Here is a 15,283-nt window from a genome sequence, read left to right as displayed (position 1 = left end):
TGAAACCTTGCAATCTTGTATAATACATGATAACCTCACCAAAGAAAATGTTAATCTCAAGGCACCCTGCGTTATGTTTCCATCCAGATTGTCCACACACAGACGTACACTGTAAAACATTGCAGTCACTTAAACATAAAACATTAAGTTGCCCTGCTGCCTTAAGTTTATAAGTTAACTCAACTTCAGAAAGCCTTGAGTTGAGTTAAGTCTTGAGTTCAGTTAACTTACAAAGTTAAGGCAGCAGGGGAACTTACTTTTTTACGTTGAGAATAAAACAAATCTTTGGTTTAACTGGCTTAAAATGTTTTGCAGTGTAGTACTAAAACAGTAGTATCATAAAACAAATGTGTTAGTGCCTCACTGATATGGATTGACACAGCCTTTACAAGCTTATTTTCACTCAAGGAAAATGTGATGATATGTGATAACACTCAGTCTGAAAATGATTTGACAAGGCTTGCCAATGCATTGCCAAGGCTTTCAAAAGCAAGGATGCAATCGTGGCAACTGTCTATCTCTTAAACGGAAACGCTAAAGAGGATACTGAATCATAGGCCGTGTCTCAAATGCCGCACTTGTGCACTTCGGGCACTGTTTTTCAGTGCCTAGGGCGCTCTCGCTGAAAATTTCAGTTGAGCCAGTGCACTGAAAGTGCCAGGATGATCCCCTAACAATGGCGGAAAAATGCAGTGCTTGAATGATGGACACTGCATGCACTAAACGGCGGCCATGTTGACAATGACACGGAGGAAATGTGGCATTCAGTTCAGTAGAAGAGTTTGGTCAGCAGTCTCCTAATTCTGTAAGTAATGTTGATAGGACATCAACCTTTTCATGCCAACCAAAGAATTTTATGTGTGATTGTTGTCCTTTGGGGTGAAGGACATGGAAATACAAGCACCAGACGCTGTGCATTGTAAACAGTAGCCAACTTATATTTTGGTGAGCTAATGCCATGCTCAGCCGTCACTTCCAGTGAGGGCACAGTGCATAGTGCTCAAAATTTTCCACGACACTATGCACTAAAGACCTCAGTGCACTGTGTGCGTCATTTGAGACATAGCCATGGATTATTTCCTCAAAGGATGCATCAGACTGATTTATATTTTAGTTATTTGTTATCATTGAACCAAATTTTTGTTAAATGCGTGCAATGATAGTTTTCAGAGTGAGGAGTCCCTCAACTAAATGCGTGCTATGAGTCATAGATTGTTTCAATCACTCAGTGAAATTGCTGAACTGTTTCTTTGTTGATGTGTTCATTGTTGTTGAACAGTATTTGTGGTATGCTATGAATCCCACAGATAAAGATTGGGAGGACATAAGGAAGATGCCAGAATACCCAACGCTACAGAAAGACTTCAGGAGAACAACGTGAGTTCACACCTGGACTGACGTCCATGATGAAAGCACCGTCGGACAGCTAGCCATTTGCCCTTCTGCAGAAATTCTTTTAGTCATCACAGCATAATGAGGGAACTGTTCAACTGTTTTTGTTTTTGTTTTGTTTTATGTTATATGGTCTGTAAAGCATCTTTGATTATCTAGAAAAGCACTATACAAAGCACATGTATAATAATGATAATTATTATTAGTATTATTATTATTATTATTATTATTACTACTACTACTACTACTACTACTACTACTACTACTACTACTACTACTACTACTACTAAACAAAGGGTGAATTCAGGTAAATTGGTTCACTTTTTTCCATTCAGTTACATGTATATGCAGAAAAAAGTGTCTCAATTTACCTTAATGTACTACTGTTTGTCTCCTATCTTGTACCCCTCTTTAAATTCCTACAATATATAAGCATCACTGATATATTCCATCATTTCCAGGGTTATCAGATCATGAGAGAGGTTTTGTTTACTGGAATGTTTTGTCTTCTTGACTTTGACTTGTTTTGACTTTGTCTTTTAAGCTTCCTTCAACATCTACGAAAAACATTTCCATCTTAGATCTCAAATCAGTCATGCTGTTCTTCTCACATGAAGAATGTAAGGAGAAACAGTCTGATGAGGTTCTCATGGATTGGTTTCTTTTTGTTTTTCTTAATTCCTTCGTTGCATTCACAGGTACGCAAACAGCAGCCTCATCAAATACATGGAGAAGCATAAAGTGAAACCAGACAGCAAGGTTTTTCTCTTGGTACGTCCTTTTTTTTACTTTTCCTTAATTGGTCCCTTTTTGCCAGTTCTGCTAAAAGTCTATGGACACCAAATATGGAGCGGCGATGAGAGATGTAAATGCCAGCTTCTGCAAGCCAAATCCCTCTGCACTCACAGGATCAGATTTAGCCTGGCATCTTTGCCCCGAGTGCTTTTTGTTGGCAGTGGGGAGGCACAGTTGGTAATTGCCGTTGAGCCAAGGCCAACCTTAAAACCAAGAAATACCCCATAATGGCTCGCTGTTTAACCTTCTCACAGTAGGGCTCTTTGTTCTTGCAAACTTGTTATAGCTGAGGGTTTCAGTTGACGTTTCCTTGTTGATATTTTTTATTGGTGCCTACTCATGAACTCCAACCAGACCCATCTTGTGACAAATGTGTTTCGTTTTTTCCCCCCCACAAATCTTAGCTTCAGAAACTGTTGACGATGGACCCCACCAAACGGATTACTTCGGAGCAGGCACTGCAGGATCCATACTTCCTGGAGGACCCTCTGCCCACCTCAGAGTAAGCCCTACCGTAGCCCATGACCGAAATCTACATTGGATCAGTGGTTTTCAAAATGGGGGCCGGGGACCTCCAGAAAAGTATAGCAAAACAAAATAAATATTTGAACAAACTAAATAACTAATGTACACCAAAATAAGCACAACATTATTCCCATCAGTTAGGAACTGCATTATAGTAATCTATTGCATCTCTGAACATCTCTATTATCGTTATTATTTTATATATCTCAGTGGGGCACTGACTAACAGACATACCTGTAGAATCACGTAGCAGAGAGATATCCTCCGCGCTCCTGCACTTCACAATCTGGTGCGTCTCGGGAAAGGACTTGGTAAATGCAGGGGAAGAAAGGAATCACCGGAGCATCTTCAGATGTGGAAAATAACTTGTTTTATTGGGCAAGTGCCAAGACTAACGTTTTGACGTCCACACGTCTTCTTCAGAGTCAATGCCCAATAAAACAAGTTATTTTCCACATCTGATGTGGAAGATGCTCCGGTGATTCCTTTCTTCCCCAGACATACCTGTAGACTATGGTTGTGAAAGGGGATACAGAGAAAAGAATATTGTGGCATGGCCCATGTAAGGGGGGCCTTGGTTGTAATCTACCGGTATGGGGGGCCTTGCCATGGTAAAGTTTGGGAACCCCTGCATTGGATCACTGCATGCATAGTGCACTATGCGAGAACAGCATGTTGCACTCCACGTAATGTTTCAAAGGCCCACTTTGCCACCTGCCCAAAAGAAAAGCCTGCACAGACCCAGTGAAATACATATTCCCCTTACAAACCAGCACACTTACCCCCCTGACTCACTCCACTCTAGTCAGCAAACCTGGTCATGTTTTTTTTTTTCCAGGAGCCATCTTTGTGTGTGGCTAACAATGGAGGCTATTGATTGGCTGAGCTCTAACGGGGTCACTTCAATTGAGTGCATCCCAACAGAGGGAGGAAATGTGGTGGTTTGCAGTACGCTGGCTTGATCTGTGTCTGGCACCATTTCTCTCTCTCTCCCTCTCTCTCTTTCTTTCTCTCTCTGGTCCTCTGTCATTCTCTCCCTCCCTCTCTGCAATTCTTTTCTCACTTTCATACACTCACTCTCATACTTCTCTCTCTCTTTTTCCCACTCGCTTTATCTGTGTCTGGTACCATTTCTCTCTCTTCCTCTCTCCCTCTCTCTCTCTCTCTCTCTCTCTCTCTCTCTCTCTCTCCTCTTTCCAGTTCTCTCTTTCTCTCTGCCCGTGCCCTGCTTACCATGTGTGCCCTGGATACTTCCTCTTCTTAGCCCATATCACGGGGAGTCAGGAGGAAATCCTCTTGACTTTAGCTCCCCTACTTACGGTAACACTACCTGCTACTGTGTGTTGCAATGTGTGGGTGAAGCAGAGTAACAGCAACAGTTGGCTCTCAGTATGGTGCTGGCTCTCCCCAATATGGCATTGTCCTGTATTACCTGATTCTTTGGTAACACTTTAGAACAAGTCTAAAAAAAGCTTTATAAACACTTTGTAAATAATAAAGTAATTCTACTACAGTTGTGGAAGTTTGTCCTCCAAAGAGCAAAAGCAATGGATTCACTAGATATAGAAGTGTCAGGCAGTCAGACACAAAATCAAGCTCATCGTGGAGGAGCCGATTCTGCTGTGCAGCCATAAGATGGTTCTTACTCATTTACAAACGTGTAAATGATTTGTTTATAAGTAGTCCATTAATAATTGTTAGTGAAGTGTTAATGAAGCCATTTTTAACCCACTAAGACATGGCATTATAAATTTGCTGTTACCAGAATGACAATGACCAAGTCGTAGTACATTACCACAGGCCCTGTGTTATGTAATAGTGTTGTAGTAGTGACCTTTTCAATGACTATGACAGTGTGCCACTGGAGGTACGGAGTGCATTATGAAGCTACAGGACTGTGATTCTTAAGGGTTGCCTATTCTCTTGTCACTTGCAGTGTGTTTGCCGGATGTCAAATACCTTACCCCAAGAGGGAGTTCCTGAATGAGGACGAACCAGAAGAGAAGGCGGAAAAGGTATTAACATTGACATTGACGTTTTCATACATTTGGCATTAGAAAGAAAATAAATGACACAGAAAACCAGGAGAATGGAAATCACTGGCTGCCCTCAGCCCTCTCTACCTGAGCTTTACCGCAGTGCAGTGAGTACAGAGTAAAGCAAGAGTGTAACAAATTGCGTTCTGTAAATTTACATTTACAATGTATTTATAATCGGAGGCCTCCTTTGTTGTCAGAAAGGCGAGTGGCCCGTTCCTGGCCCAATAAGACCCTCGTAGGTCGACAGCTAGTAGCGTGGCCTCTCGGAATCTATTGCTTCTAATCTATCTCAGGGGGAACAAGAAAGGGAGTGTATCCAACTCTGTAAGAGTAAGTAAAACCGTAACACTGTATGTAGAAACGGGGCCCCCTGGTTGATTGACAACAGTCGTTGGGTGAAAGAGAGAGGGGCTAAGAGAGCGAGGAAGAAAGAGAGAGAGAGAGAGAGAGAGAGAGAGAGAGAGAGAGAGAGAGAGAGAGACCTGGCAATGACACAAAGTAGACTAATCCTCTCGTACACTGTACTGTAGTGCAGGCTGAAATAGTGGACGAGGGACTTTGTAAGGAGACGAGGCGAGGTGAGCCAAGCGTGGCCGTGCCAAAAGTGCAGAAATACACCAAGTGAGGTGGCCTGGAGCCTGGAAACAGCATGAGAGAAAGAGAGAGAGAGAAAGAGAGAGAGAGAAAGAGAGAGAGGGAGAGAAGTGAAAAAAGTGTGCCTGAGAGGAAGAGGATGGACCGAGCAGGCACACTCGCAAGTATTAATTTACTCACTCACTCACACACTCTTTCACTGACTCACTCACTCACTCACTCACTCACTCACTCACTCAGTCACACTTACTCCTTCATTCACTCATGTGTTCACTCACTCACTCACCCACTAACACACACACTAACTAAAACGCTCACTCACTCACTGCCTTATTCACTGCCTCACTCACTCACTGCCTCACTCACTCACTCACTCTCTCACTCTCTCTCCCTTTCTGCCCTCAGCCAGGATCGGTGAGCACTGTAGTTATAAATGACAGCCCCAGTAGTGAGAGCAGGTGTTGGGGACATACCAGAGCTGTCACAGTGTAGGCAGCAAAGTGAAGCCTCCCAGTGTGAATGAAGTGTGTGTGTGTGTGTGTGTGTGAGTGAGTGAGTGAGTGAGTGAGTGAGTGAGTGAGTGAGTGAGTGAGTGAGTGAGTGAGTGAGTGAGTGAGTGAGTGAGTGAGTGAGTGAGTGAGTGAGTGAGTGAGTGAAAGAGAGAGAGAGAGAGAGAGAGAGAGAGAGAGAGAGAGAGAGAGAGAGAGAGAGAGATAGTCTGTGTCTTTGTATAGGTATGTGTCTGTGTATGTGCGTGTGGGTGTGGGTGTGTCTCTGTGTGGGTGTGTGTGTGCACATACTCTCACTGTAGCCGTGAAAGAGCGGGTGTCAGTCATCGCTGGCTTCCACGAAGCCCCAGCCCCCTCCGATCGCATTAGCAGCTGCTGTCATGTAGGCAACACCTGATAGTGGCCCACGTTGCAACACTCGCAGCCCCCAGCTTGGGAGGGAGGGAGAGAGAGAGAGAGAGAGAGAGAGAGAGAGAGAGAGAGAGAGAGAGAGAGAGAGAGAGAGAGAGAGCGCAAGAGCGAGAAAGAGAGAGCGAAAGACAGAGAGGGCAGGAGATAAAGAGAGAATGACAAGACATAGAGGGATGGAGGAAGGGAGCGAGAATGGGATAGAGGGAGGGAGTGATAAAGAGATAGAGAAGGGGGGAGAGGGAAGAGAGATAGGGGTAGAGCGGAGAGAAAGAGAGACACAAGGGAGTGAGGTAGCGAGAGAAAGGGAGACGGGGGAGAGTAAGAGGTAAAGGGGGAGGGAGAGAGAGAGATGCGGAGGGCACTGGGCCCTCATTGTTTTGGGGCCATGTGGAGCAGCCTCGTGAGGCAGCCGCCACCACAAAAGCCACATGGCTGACCTTGTGTACACAATATGCCACCACAAAATGAGACCAAGGTCACTGCACTAAGGTCCCTTGCTTTGTTTTGGGGCCCTCACGTGTCCCTGGTCGTGTAGCAAAACGTGCTGCCTGCCACGTACCATACATGCCTGTACTTGCAATTTACGTTATAAGGCAGTGTAATTTGCTAAATAGAAATAAAAGAATAATGTAAAATTATACAATGACTTACCTGAACAGTCCACACTGCTCCATTTCAACGCAGAGACACCAAATAAAATACAATATAACACAACACATTATAACATAAACATATCAAAGGTGGTTAACCGTGACTTCAGCAAGTAAAATCTAGTGTTTTTTCTGCCTGTGCATCCAAAACAAGGAATTACTTCATTAGGATCATAGGACAGCGTGAGACTAGACTGGAAAGAGGTGGGAGAGAGCAATGGAAAAGGGTTATGTAGGAAATGATCCAGGCTTGACCCGAACCTGGGTCCCCATGGACCATGTAACCCAGAAATTGTACGGTTGAACTAGCACACTTCCCCACAGCACGGTGGTGTTTTGTGCTACACATGCATGGCTCATGTGCAATAGTCTTGTTGATGTTATGTGTACGTCCTCTGTTAAACGAGTCTGGGTCAGGGATGCAAAATAATTTTCAGTGAAAACTGACAATAAAGTGCTATTGTATTGTCGTGTCAATTAAGTGCACAGCAACAAAGCACTGTGTACAAAGGGGCTTGAAATGGTGAGGTCACGAGACTCCTGTGTTGACTAGGTCACTTCTATGTTTCGTCCTGTAATCCGAGTATGACCGTGTCACCAGAGGTTGTTTGCTTTACTTTAAGTCACACAGCCCAATTGAATTTGTGTGAATTTCTTCTTTTTTTTTTTGAGATATTTTTATGGGCTTTTTGGGCCTTTATTTCGGATAGGACAGTGAAGGTGTGACAGGAAGTGAGTGTGGAGAGAGATGGGGCAGGGTTGGGAAATGACCCCGTCCGGACTCGAACCGGGGTCCCCATGGGCTTACAAGCCCAAGTGTGGGGGGCCTAGCGCGCTGCGCCACAGCACCCCCCTGAATTTGTGTCAATTTCTAAGAACTTTAATGCTAAGAATGACCCTCCCTCCTGGTTTTCTGGTACTTCGCCTTGTACTCCTGACCTGTTCCATACCCACACTATGTAGCAACAACGCAACAGCATGAGCAGCAATGCAAGGGGGGGTCATGTCATTATGTTTCTTTAGAAATTAGGTCAGTCTAGAAATACGAGTTTGACATGTCTGTCTCAGGTTTTGCCGTTTTTTTTATTTACGATTATTTGTAACCTTTTGTGTTTATGTTTATGTTTATTTATGGGTATTTGTCAGCTCACTTAGTGCCAGTGGTTGTTGCTGTATGTGTTTAGTTATGGGCTTGTGTCATATGAGATCTATGTATGGTTGTGCGTTTATATGGGTTTGTTTATGATTTATTTACCTTATCCATGTTTTGGGTTAGTTGTTGCATTTACATTTTTGTAATTTAGTAACATAGTATAGTAAAATACTGTAGCCTTAGACATGAGTGTGTTTGTTTGAGAGCTACCATATTTTGCTCTTTTTACCACTTAATTCAATTATTCAATCATCATCCACTTGTCATAATAGTGTCAAAACAATGTCATGACACAGTCATGAATGTTCTATGGTCATGAAAAGTTGGCTCCCTTTACCATAATCAAACATCACTTTATGAAACCAGTCAACAGTTTGACATTGACAATGTTTATGACACGTGCATGACTGTGATACGACAGTTATGACACTGTCATGTCATGCATATGTCGCCGGCGTCAAGTTAAGTTGTTTGAAAACATTAAAGTTATTAAACGTTGTTTGTTTCCTGGCCTCTTCCTGACTTCTTGTTCTCCCCACTCAACAGAACCAGGCGCAGCAGCACCAGCAGACGACAGCTCAGGGCCAGGGGCCCACGCAGCAGCAGCAGCAGGCTCAGGCCCAGCAGGCGCCTGCACAGCAGACACAGGCCCAGACCAACGGCACAACCACGGGGGCCACGGGGGGCAACACGGGCGGGGGCCACCAGCACGGACAGGACCAGGGCCCCCCCAACAAGAAACCTCGCATCGGGCCCACAGGGGCCTCCTCAGGCACCGGTGTCCTGCAGTCCGAATACCAGGTGAGAGAGGGTGAGAGAGACAATAAACAATAAACCTCACCTCACATTAGGGCACTGGAGTCTTGTAGCCTGTATACCAGGCAAGAGAGAGATAATCAGGTAGACAGATAGGCAAGCAGGATGGAGAGTCTGGCACAAGAAACATGGCACTACTCAGTTCACCTCACCTCACTACCCTAGTCAAGGTCACAAGGTGACACTTCTCAGTTTGGTTCAGCAGAGTCATAAGTGATCCGTGAATTCAGTCAGCGAATTATTCAATCATCATCATTCAATGATTTCATCACACTTCTTGACAGAATGGAATTCATTCTATTGGTTTTGAAATTAAAAAGTATCTCTCTTTGACCACTGTGTAAACATTCTGCCAAGATTTGACCAAGTGAGTGTGATCATACAGTGTAAGGCCCTTTGTATGCTTGCTGCGAGCTGTAAATTGCATGCGTCACCGCGGGCAACCGACTGCACATGCTTGCTTTAAAAGCAGTAGACCAAGACGCAAGATACTGGCGGTATCATCCAGGGGGCAGAGAGCGTACAGCATTGTGATGCAGAAATTGGGAACACAGACGGCAAGGAAAACAAAAAACAAAAAGGACTCCCTGGGCAAGGAGACGATACTCCTACTGCTCCTACATTTGCACACCCCTTTTTCAAAGTGTCATGGGGAAGTATGATCGCTAATGTTTGTAATTTCGGACAAGCTCAATGAGACGCTCTTAAAAGTTGCTGCAATTGTCATTGTCACCAAAAGTACTCGCATGGAACTGTGCAGTGTTTATTACGATTGCCCCCAGCGAGTTTGAAGGAATTGCACCTAGCGCACGCATTTGGCTGCCGTGTGTGACGCGTGCAAAATTGACAATAAATATGCATGTTAACGCGTCCATGCATGAATCGTGCCCGCGCGCACGTATCCTGCAGCGAGCATACCTGTTCTGTGGCCTTCGATCTCACGTACACCAAAGTTTCACATCAATTAAGCAGAAATAAAGACGTGAACAGAAAGAGGACAACGCGTACCCTATGGTGCTGGGTAATACCTCCAGCAAACTCTTAACGTCAGGAAAACTGATATGTTTGACAACCTTTTGTGTGAAATCTCCGCTTGTCACGCTACACTACTTATGGGCTTAAAGGGGTGGATCGTCTGTACTGTACAACACAGATGGGCTTTGTGTGTGTGCGTGCATATGTGAGTGTTCAGTGTTCATTGAGTGTGGAATGTTTCATCTACATTACTGTTTCTCAACAGGGGTGGTACAGCCCCCCAGGGGGCGTTGGGGACCTCTAGGGGGGCACTGAGAAGGATACAGCTGACAGGGGGCAGACCTTAGTTGCCATTGGGGTGCATTAGTCCATTTCATTTTTTAATACTAAGGGGGGGTAGTTGTCATGCTTATGGTGAGGTCAAGGGGCGTTTGTAGGCTTGTAATGAGGCCAAGGGGGCGTTTGTTCAAAAAAGGTTGAGAACCACTGATCTACATACTCACACAAAGATGCCTGTGTTTGTATGATGTTCAGCTAATCAGCTTTTTTTCTAAAAGCTACACAAAGCCACACCACATCATTAGTGAGAATAGCTGGAAGGTCTGTATTGATCAGGCTGTGTGTGTATGTGTGTTTGTGTGCGTACATGTGTGTGTGTGTGTGTGCGTGTGTGTGTGTGTGTGTGTGTGTGTGTGTGTGTGTGTGTGTGTGTGTGTGTGTGTGTGTGTGTGTGTGTGTGTGTGTGTGTGTGTGTGTGCGTGTGTGTGTGTGTGTGAGAGAGAGAGAAACAGAATTTGTGAGGACGAGAGTGAGTGTAAAAGACAGTTGCAGTCTGAGAGGGGTCTTTATTGATCTGTGTGTGTGTGTGCGTGCGTGTGCTTGTTTTGAGCGTGTACATAGTGTGCCCATGTGAATGAGTGAGGGAGAGAAAGAGACAGCTCTAGTCACAGATGATTGGTGGAAGGAAACCACGAGGGCAAGCTGAAAGAGGAAGTTAGTGAGAAGGTATGATGGAGAAAGAAAGAAAGAGAAACAGGTAGAGGACATTAGAGTAGAGGGCATAGAAAGATTGATAGGTCATACACTGCTATTATTATGCTGTTATAGAATGTGATAAAGTCGAGTGTGTGTGTGCGCGTGCGTGGGTGTGTGTGAGTGTGTGGGGGGTGCATTTATGTTTTGCTGGTGAGTGAGTGAGAGAGAGAGAGAGAGAGAGAGAGAGAGAGAAAGTGTGTGTGTGCATGAGTGCGTAGGCGTGTGTATTGATGTGTCTATATTTGGCCGTGGCTGAGGTGGCAATGTCACGAGCAGCTGTAGTGTCTGCTGAAGTCAGGAACTTCAGGAACTGAGAACGGAGCCTACGGAGAAACCTCAGACCAGGCAGAGGAGAGCAGAGCAGAGCAGGGCGCTGTGTGAGTGTCTGTATGTCTGTGTTTGCATGTGTGGTTGAGTGTGTTGTTCAGCCCATGTACCAGTGAAGAGTGCCGTGTCTGTGTGTGTGTGTGTGTGTGTGTGTGTATGTGTGTGTGTGTGTGTGTGTGTGTGTGTGTGTGTGTGTGTGTGTGTGTGTGTGTGTGTGTGTGTGTGTGTGTGTGTGTGTGTGTGTGTGTGTGTGTGTGTGTGTGTGTGTGTGTGTGTGTGTGTGTGCACATGTATGTGTGTGCAGGTGTCTATGAGTGAAGACAGTGTGTGTGTTCAGCCTATGTATCCACAGTGTCCACTTGCACCTTCCAGGCAATACGAGGTGGCCAGTGCGCTCACTGTCGAACGTGGCATGGGATCCTCTATACCTCTCCTTTTAAATCCATCTCTAACAATGTTTTTTTTTTCCCATTTGTTAAGCACTTTGAGTTACATGCCTTGTATGACACAGTGCTATACAAATACAATTATTATTATTATTATTATTATTATTATTATTATCCCGTGTCCTACTTTTCCTGGCAATTGGCTCAGGCCCCAATAACTCGCTCAGTTAGACCATTTTGTCATTCCCCTTCCCCTCATTCAGTCACCTCTCCATCTTTAGTACAGCGTGTCTCATCTTGCTTTCCTGTCATTGAGTAATTTAGGATGAGTGAGACTGAGTGGCTGAAATGTTCACTCAAATCATTCACTCCATTCATTCATTGATCCACTCACTCATGTGCTCATACACTCACTCACTTACTTGACACATTCATAGTCATTCACTCACTTGTGTACTTATTCTCACTGTCGTCACCCCCATCCCCCCCCCCCCCACACACACACACACACACACACACACAAACATGCACACACACAAAAATGCTAAATAATTTTCCTAATTTCCATAATTTTACTTTGGCCTTAACCATGCATCATCATGTGTTGTGTGTGTTGCTGCTGCAGTAATGGGCAAAGATTCATACAATATCCCCAATACACTTCTCAATACACTGCACTCTACAACAGTACAACACTACCCCTGAGTGGACTTGAATGGTACTGCATTCCCTTTTCAACTGTACACTGCTGGTTCTAAGCCCTGTCTAGAACAGGAAATAGGGGACTAAAATCCAACCTCTACTGTGCCGCTACCAGGAATGGCTCCCAGGTCGTGAGGCTTGTCCTAGCATGCAATGCGATGAAATAACTGTCTCCTGTCGTAGCATTTACTGGAAGCTGCCACAATTGTAACCGCTTGCACGCACACACACACACACACACACACACACACACACACACACACACACACACACACACACACACACACACACACACACACACACACACACACACACACACACACACACACACACACACACACACACACACAGCAGCAAACACTTTGCTAGATTCACTAGGTAATGATTTAGCTTTCAGCAACATTTCATACTGTGGCAAGTGTATTTCTTTTATATGTGAAGGCCTGTCATATGTAATTACTCTTGAAAAAGCAAACACTTAAGAGAGGAGTAATACCTATGTCCAATTATAAGCATTTAAAGTGTGTTGAAGAAAGTTGAAGGACCTGTGTCTACCTTTGAAGTGGTACAATACAGTTGACAGTACAGTGATTTTCATTGGTGCTGCATTTCCCACAACTTAAACTAATAGAATCCCAGTGGCATTGGCCTTTATTATGGGTGCGCAAAAGTGAGTACACCCCTATGTTCAACTCCCATAGAGAGGATCATGATCTGCTTCAGTAGTCACAGCACATGTTGGCATTCATGCTTTGTTAGGTGAAATTCAACTTCCCAATGTTGACGGCAATAATGCAGCCCCAAACCATGCGTGTTCCACTATCATGCTTGACTGAAAGCATGGGACACTTTTCTTTCTACTACTTACTTGGCTACCACCACACATGCTTGACACCATCTAAAGCAAATGTGTTTATCTTGGTATCATCAGATCACAAGGCATGGTTCCAGCAATCCATATCATTATTCTGTTTGTCTCTGATCAGACCATGATAAACAAATTTGCTCTAGATTTGCTTTTAGATAGACATCGTTTTTACACATGGATAGGCCACCACATGAGTCCAGACCTCAACCTCATTGAGAATCTTTGGGATGTGCTGGACAACGCTTTGCTCGTTCAAACTCTACCAACATCAATACAAGTCAAAAGTAAATGCAACACAAGATGGAAATAAATCCAGACATTGGTGAAAGTTAATTAATAACCAAATATGCCCTGCAATCAAAGCTAAAGGTGGACAAACAACTTATTAGTGTGTGTGAGACCTTTTTATTTGGTGGCCACTTTTTTAAGCCACGCAGTGTATTTTGCCCAAAGGTACTTAAGCATTAGTCTGACGATGCCATCCTATGTACTTCCTCCAAAAGATTTTGACTCCGTACATACAAGTAGTCTGGCCAAACCCTCCTAGCTCGGTTCGCTCACGGTTCTGCCAATCAGCAAACAGTTGAGAGTGGTGACGCAGAACTCACCCGTGGAGTCCGTTACTGATTGATTAAGGAAACACTATTCACACTTTTGTGTTGTTATTTGTATGCTTTAGCAACACTGTATCATAACAGTCATTCTAATAAAGCACAATATGAATTTTGATTTGAATTCGGAACTTAAATTGCAGAGTACGGTCAGACCATCTCCCATCCTCCGTAGGGACGGATTCCTCTTAGCTTTGCCAGACTAATTGATCGAGTTGACAGTCAGCTTTCGCCCAAGCTACTTAAATTGATACTGTCCCATTTTTGGAAATAAGCTTATTTTACACCTCCCCTTGAGATAAATAATAGGGTTTTACCGTTCTCCTATACTTTCGACCGTTCTCTGGGTATGGCACTGTCCCAAAAATGGGACAATATCACTTTAAGCGTAACCTTTCTGACCTTAAGCTCAATATAATTGAATTGAATTTCGCGTAATGTAACGTAATCTCCTCTCTTCCGTCCTCCCCAACAGCACTCCGGCTCACGCCTTGGTTACCAAAGCAGCGTCCAAGGTTCCGCCCAGTCCCAAAGCACCATGGGATACTCCTCCTCATCTCAGCAGAGCTCTCAGTATTCGCACCAGTCTCATCGCTACTGAGGTGAGCCCAAACCTCAGAGAACTTAGATGGACACGAGGCAGGCTCTGACCCTTAACCTTTCCCCTCTAACCCCTCAGTATGCTCTCCGTCAAATGGTAGTCATTCAAGCTACAACAGCGTTTTAACAAAACACATTCACACCACATGACTTACTGTGCACATACACCAAGATCTCTGACGTTCCACAGCAACACTTTTCTAATATAATGATACACTCCATAATTACCCTCCAGCTCCACTGAGTTTTAAGTGATCAATGGAGTCATATCAAACCCGCCTGACCCTAGCTATGGAGCACCTTGATTGGTGTTTGTGTTGTCTGACAGGCACTTTGCACCAGAAGACATTTCCATATTCTATTGTAAATCTACCCATTTCAATGGACAAAGTAGTTTCCTCTCAGACTAGAGAGCAGTCCAGCCTGTTCAGCCGTACGCTCACTCCACACATGCACACACGCAAACACACACATGCCGTGCCCTTCCTCCAGCGGTCAGTCATCCCTCTCCCACACTTGATCCAGCCTAGCTGACCCACTGTCTATATCCACTGTCACAAACATACTGTCAACACAAACTAACACAATACAAGTCATTGAAGCATTCCAGCATTACAGCTGACACCCCGTAGCCTAGGTCACTCTTCCAAAACAAATACACAGATGCACACACATGCACGCTCACACACAAACGCACTCTTGGACAGCTATACAGATATATAAGACACACACTTAAATAATAGGACACCCCCCCCCACACACACACACACACACCTACTCACACACCTGGGCAGCTCTACAGAAGTGTGGCCACTGCCCTCCCTGTGGCACCACCTGCCTCCTGTTGGGTCCTCGTCCTCCTCATCTTCCTCCCCCAGCTGGACAGGACACCCCT

At 44.6% G+C, this 15,283-nt stretch overlaps 1 protein-coding gene across 1 annotated transcript in view; it reads left to right on the top strand.

Moving 5' to 3' along the window:
* The window catches only part of cdk19 (cyclin dependent kinase 19), a 78,277-nt gene extending 63,707 nt beyond the window's left edge, over positions 1–14,570 (top strand). Inside the window, exons 8-13 of the mRNA XM_063222758.1 lie at positions 1,308–1,377; positions 2,091–2,163; positions 2,592–2,689; positions 4,649–4,727; positions 8,615–8,869; positions 14,264–14,570. Of these exons, the coding sequence (XP_063078828.1) occupies positions 1,308–1,377; positions 2,091–2,163; positions 2,592–2,689; positions 4,649–4,727; positions 8,615–8,869; positions 14,264–14,389 (701 nt within the window). The 3' untranslated portion in view covers positions 14,390–14,570. The remainder of the gene's footprint in view (positions 1–1,307; positions 1,378–2,090; positions 2,164–2,591; positions 2,690–4,648; positions 4,728–8,614; positions 8,870–14,263) is intronic.
* Positions 14,571–15,283: the final 713 nt, after the last annotated feature.

The sequence above is a fragment of the Engraulis encrasicolus genome, chromosome 18, assembly GCF_034702125.1.
Source record: "Engraulis encrasicolus isolate BLACKSEA-1 chromosome 18, IST_EnEncr_1.0, whole genome shotgun sequence".
Lineage (NCBI taxonomy): Eukaryota > Metazoa > Chordata > Actinopteri > Clupeiformes > Engraulidae > Engraulis > Engraulis encrasicolus.
This window is presented reverse-complemented; position numbering and strand designations above follow the sequence as displayed.